Source organism: Schistocerca gregaria, chromosome X (assembly GCF_023897955.1).
Source record: "Schistocerca gregaria isolate iqSchGreg1 chromosome X, iqSchGreg1.2, whole genome shotgun sequence".
Classification (NCBI taxonomy): Eukaryota; Metazoa; Arthropoda; class Insecta; order Orthoptera; family Acrididae; genus Schistocerca; species Schistocerca gregaria.
This window is the reverse complement of record NC_064931.1, coordinates 751,281,616-751,287,615: the sequence shown is the minus strand read 5'-3', so window position 1 is coordinate 751,287,615 and position 6,000 is coordinate 751,281,616. Positions and strand designations below refer to the sequence as shown.

Sequence of the window (6,000 nt, the reverse complement as noted above, 5' to 3'; positions counted from 1 at the left end):
TCACAATCTGTTTCCGCAGATATGATGTGCGCAGAAATTTGCGCAAACAGATCTGCTTGTGAATACTGGACAGGCCTTAAGTCACTGGTACCTCTTGGATTCACTCGAATTCAGTGCACGAATAATGTCGTGTAAATGTTGCAAGCTGTAAATAAATTTTGTTCTTATTCAGCAATTTCTAGTGCATGTTATTTAAGTGTTTAGCATTCCAACAATCTCACTGGCGTGCATTAGATAATGGCATTGGTCGTGACGAAGTACAGTGAGATCTTTGCCAGTTAGTTTGTAAACAACGTGTTTGTGTATGCGATAAGACATGATAGATGCATCGCATGAGTATTTTGTGATGTAATGTTAGATAGGGCGTTATGATAGTTCTAACACACAGTATTTTTGTATGTAATGTTAAATAAAGTGTGATGTGCAGTGTTGTTCGTACTTCTTTTCTTACTTCTTCTGACACATCGGTAGGAGTTCAGTGCGCTATGGAAACTCTTAGCCCCAGGTTTCAACACAAGTAGCTGTCAGTTTTCTTCCACATCGGTTTCATAAATAAATTAATTTGATTGTTACCCTGAAAATGACTTTCATGAATGTTATTGTCGGAGTGGTGGTAGTGCACTGTGGCCTTTACTTCTTCGATATACTATTTAAGGTAATTTGTAGAGAACTGAATGTATCTCGTAGCGTTCGGTAATTTAATAGATGTAAACTCTTCCTCGGCGGGTTAGCTTTAAAGTTTCTGCATCATGGCCATATAAAACATTACGTTTCTTTCTTTTCAGAGCTGCTCTCACTACCCATACATCTATTTTCTTCAGAATGTTGGACTTAATATTGAACCGTTTAAAATAAAATGGTTTACTACAGCATTTAACAGGATATTTCAAAAATGGGGGACGTGGCACCCAAAGTTGTTGCGCTGCTGGTTCACAGTTGGTTCTTGGGTGTCACTAGCACTAGTTCCCCTTGCAACATACATAACGATTAAAACGTGTTTTGACTTCTGGCAGACAGCCTCTGTTGATCACGATCGTAAGCACTCTGTTACCCTGGAACCTTTGGTGAGTGTATATTTCATAGAGAACTAGGTACAAAACTGATAATCATTACAGTGGTTATTGCGTGGTTGATGCCAGGGGTTTTCAAATTTACATAGCTTATAGGAGGTTTGTATCTTTCAGTTGGCGAAATCTAGTAATTTTCGATTTTTTATTTCGTCACAACAGACTGATAAATCGATGATTTTTGTTCCTTTCGCTACACATTTGTTATATGTATTTAGAAAGAATATGGAAGAACCATTTAATTTAATTTGCTACATGGTTCATGGGTTTTGAACGTATTGTTATCAATTAAAACTTCATCTTAATACTTGTTTGTAACAGCCGTCATGAGAGCCAGTAATTTCAGTAACTGGTACCACTGAAGAAGCATTAAGTGGTAGGCAACTCAAGAATGGTGCAAACTTTCCACGCCTGGAATGATGTGGGTGGATGGACTTAATGTGTGGTGTACAGATGTACTTGATAAGAAATTTTGTTGGTTGTGAGTTGTTTTTATTGTGTTAATTACACCTGGATCAGAATAACAAAGTGATTAACTGTTAGCCAATGTTACCCACTTGCATTATGACTATGGTAACAACAGCTATAAGATCCTGTACACAATGTGACCACACCTGCTCCATTAACATGCAGTAGTGAAGTCACTTTGAAGGATAATATCTCAGCTCTACTGTGTGCATTTTTTTATCCTGTTATGAACACCACACTGAGAAACAAAGCACACAATTAAAATAAATCACATCAGTAAAACTGGCCTATTCTAATCCAGGTGTAGGATAGTGTACAAAAGTATAAGTGAGGAGTAGTATTAGGGTTGTAACACCCCTTTGACAACAAGGTCATTACAGATGGAGGATAAGCACGGATTGGAGAAGGAAGGGAAAGGACATCAGCAATGCCATTTTCAAAGGAACCAAGCTGGTATTTGTCTTAAACAATTTAGAGACATCACAAAAAATGTAGATCCAGATGGCCAGCTGAGCATTTGAATCCTTTTCCTTCCAAATGTGAGTCCAGCCCCTTAATGACTACACCATCTCATGTGGTAAGGATACATGAATCATAGGAGTTATTTGAGGTTGAGGGTAGGTAAGAACACGTAAATCAATAATGGTGACAGTGTACGAATGTAAAGCAAATGCAGTGTAGCATGAAAAAACTGAAGAAGAAGAAGAAGCAGCAGCTGCAGCTGATTGCTATTAATGCTCTGATAGTAATTTTTAGTCCGGAGAGTAATAAAACATTTTATTATTCTGATTTTTTTCCCTTCTTACAAGTTGTGTATATGTTCACATTTATTCTTTGAGCTTTTGACACAACACCGTGGTTCATTTATATAAAACAAATACAAGTTATTGGTAGTTTCTTCAGTGGCCTTTTAGTATCTTTGTATTACAAATCAAGACGTAGGCTAAAATTGTGGTATTTCTTTTGAATGTCATGTCATGATCAGAACAGTTTGTGTGAAATAGATTCATTGATAAAAATGTCAGCATTCCGCTGCTAGAAACGTAATGTTAGAAGAATAATGTTATCATTTGATTAATATTTTCTAGTCATGTTCTTCTCAAGTTTTTATACAACTGTACATTTAGCTTATCAGCATACATTTTGAAGATGGGCAAATGTGCCATTCTTTACACACTAATAAGGGACCATAATGCCATGTTTGCCATTATTTTGCACATTACTCATTTTTTGCTGTTGCACCAAAAATAATAATAATTTTGGTGTGTAAACTCTGTTAATTACAGTATAGCTAACTTATTTATCCTCGTTTGTGGTGTACTCCATACAGTGATCTTTCTGGGAGCAGAAAATTACTGTCATTCAACAAGCTTTTACTTCTGTCTTTTTATGGAAAATACAAACTTTTTTGAATAATTGAAGTTTCAGTACCAGTAAAGCAACTCAACCAAACTATCACCTTCCAACCTACTGTGGAACTCAGGCTGTGCTACAGGTCAGTCAGTCACCACAACCTACTAATATAGATGGAAAAAAAAGTATTGTCAGTGATCTGTTCTCTTTCTGTGTGCACACTAATGACATCACATACTTTGTCAGTATGTTATGGTACAAAGCCGATACCTGGTATCAGTTGTCTCAGTTGACCCAAAATTTTACTGTGCTACACATTATGGAACTGAAGCTCTCACTTCAGGTTTGAAGTGTTAGATCCATGATTGGCAGTTTGAGGTCTTGTCATTGCAGTACAGTGGTATAATATGAGCTTATATTCAGGAAAAGGCTTGGGACTGTGATTTTATTGTAACAGGGAAGCTAAAACAGCTTGGGTCTAACCCGCCACTACCCGCACCAAAACTAAGTTTATTGTGCAGTATCATTACCTGTATATCTAATAAAGCCAACCAGTGCCCTTAAATAGTGCAAAGAGTCCCTCTACCAGTTTTTTGTTAGACACAATTTCTTCAGGTCTAGTTGTCCCGAAGATTCTGTATCTTTTTACTCTCCAATGCCATGCATTTGAAGATTACGTGTGGTGCAATTTCTTCAGCCTCCTCACAGATCCTACGTTTAGGGTGTTCTTCCATTATATCCAATGTGTGTCGGTGTTCTTTGAAATTCCCAAGGCAGGTGAGTTTGATCTCTTTCCTGTTCAATCCCAGGATTACAGAGCTTCTTTTAAAACACAGCTTGGGCATCATTACCTTGACATGTTTTTGTTTATGGACCTTGGTTCAATATCCTACATGCTGCTTCCTACACCACTTCCGTAGTTCTAATTTGATCATAGCCTTGGCTATTGTCAGGACAGGTTCTGATCCAATAAATGGAGTTGTTGCCCCATCCTAGCCAATTTGTCAGCTTGTTCATTGCCACAGATCATTGAGTGGCCACGGACCCACACTAGGTTTACCCTATTGCTTCACCTTAGCTCCACCAGAGCCCTGTGACATTTTGCAACAATCTTAGATCTTGTTGCAGCAGCTGCCAGTGGTTTCTGGGCTGCCTGGCTGTCTGAATAGATGTAGATGCTACGATCCTTGTAGCCCCTATGCATATTCTCCACACATGCCCTGATTGCAGTAACTTCAGCTTGGAATACGGAAGCCAGTTTTCCTAGAGAGATGATGCCCTCCAGTCGTGGCTAAACCCCGTACACCCTTGCCCCAACACCTTGATCTATTTTTGACCCACCAGTGAAACAAACGATGTCCCCCGTAAGGTGTCAAATTGTTTTTTTCCACTGTTCCCTGCTTCCAGTTGTTATATGGTAAGGCTTGTCGAAGTAGTTGGAAGTTGTTATATAGTCAGCTGGCATTTCCCCAGCCATTCCTATATTTACCTCATTCACTATTTTAGTGTGTGATTCTGGAGATCTGAATGAAACCTCTGGTGTGCCACAGGGGAGTGTTATGGGACCATTGCTTTTTACAATATATATAAATGACCTCGTAGCTGGTGTCGGAAGTTCCATGCGGCTTTTTGCGGATGATGCTGTAGTATACAGAGAAGTTGCAGCATTAGAAAATTGTAGCGAAGAGCAGGAAGATCTGCAGCGGATAGGCACTTGGTGCAGGGAGTGGCAACTGACCCTTAACATAGACAAATGTAATGTATTGCGAATACATAGAAAGAAGGATCCTTTATTGTATGATTATATGATAGCGGAACAAACACTGGTAGCAGTTACTTCTGTAAAATATCTGGGAGTATGCATGCGAAACGATTTGAAGTGGAATGATCATATAAAATTAATTGTTGGTAAGGCGGGTACCAGGTTGAGATTCATTGGGAGAGTCCTTCGAAAATGTAGTCCATCAACAAAGGAGGTGGCTTACAAAACACTCGTTCGACCTATACTTGAGTATTGCTCATCAGTGTGGGATCTGTACCAGGTCGGGTTGACGGAGGAGATAGAGAAGATCCAAAGAAGAGCGGCGTGCTTCGTGACAGGGTTATTTGGTAACCGTGATAGCGTTACGGAGATGTTTAGCAAACTCAAGTGGCAGACTCTGCAAGAGAGGCGCTCTGCATCGTGGTGTAGCTTGCTCGCCAGATTTCGAGAGGGTGCGTTTCTGGATGAGGTATCGAATATATTGGTTACCCCTATGTATACCTCCCAAGGAGATCACCAATGTAAAATTAGAGAGATTCGAGTGTGCACGGAGGCTTTCAGACTGTTGTTCTTCCTGCGAACCATTCACGACTGGAACAGAGAAGGGAGGTAATGACAGTGGCACGTAATGTGCCCTCCGCCACACACCGTTGGGTGGCTTGCGGAGTATAAATGTAGATGTAAATGTAGATGAAACCCAGTTGTTGCCAGTTTTAAGTCTGTGCCCCAGCTGCTGCCTCCACCTTGACCCAAAGGGGGTAGTGGAGGTATGTCCAGCATGGCTTCCATTGCAGCAGTTGGTGTGCTCCTAATTCCACCTGCTGTGGCTAAACAGGCCAATCTCTGCACCTTAGCAAGCTCCTTAGCTGCAACCTGCTGTTCTACCTTCTTCCACCACACTACGACCTTTTAGGAAATCCTAGGTCTGACCACTGTGGTGTATATCCAGTGCATACCCCTGGGGCTTAAGCCCCAGTTTTGCCAAAAGCCCTTCTAGTACTCACTAGAGTACTTTTTGTCTTGGAGCAGATACTCGTAATGTGAGGGGTCCATGTTAGCTTCTCATCTAAGGTTACCCCTAGATATTTCACTATCCCCTTCACAGGTAGAGTTTCATTGAAGAGCCTTAGATTCCAAGCTAAAAGTGTTGAATATGACTCTTCGTAAATGGCACCACAACAGTCTTCTTAGGATTAACCCTCATATCCTGTTTAATTCACCAATTTTGCACGATGTCCAAACCTCCTTGTGCCATATTTCTAACTGTGTCAGTAAATTTGCCAAGTATTACTATGACAAGGTCATCAGTGTATCCTTGGTAGAAGCATTGTCTGGAATTTAATTCCTCAA

The 6,000-nt window shown here is 40.2% G+C and overlaps 1 protein-coding gene across 3 annotated transcripts in view; it reads left to right on the top strand.

The window, feature by feature from the left end:
* Window positions 1-261: 261 nt before the first annotated feature.
* The window catches only part of LOC126299370 (membrane-bound transcription factor site-2 protease), a 76,186-nt gene continuing 70,447 nt past the window's right edge, over window positions 262-6,000 (top strand). For 2 of the 3 annotated variants that reach the window (XM_049991234.1, XM_049991232.1), the window contains exons 1-2: window positions 262-655; window positions 786-1,064. In XM_049991234.1, coding sequence (XP_049847191.1) covers window positions 581-655; window positions 786-1,064 — 354 coding nt within the window. In that variant the 5' untranslated portion in view covers window positions 262-580. The remainder of the gene's footprint in view (window positions 656-785; window positions 1,065-6,000) is intronic. The other variant, XM_049991233.1, reaches the window with a different exon arrangement.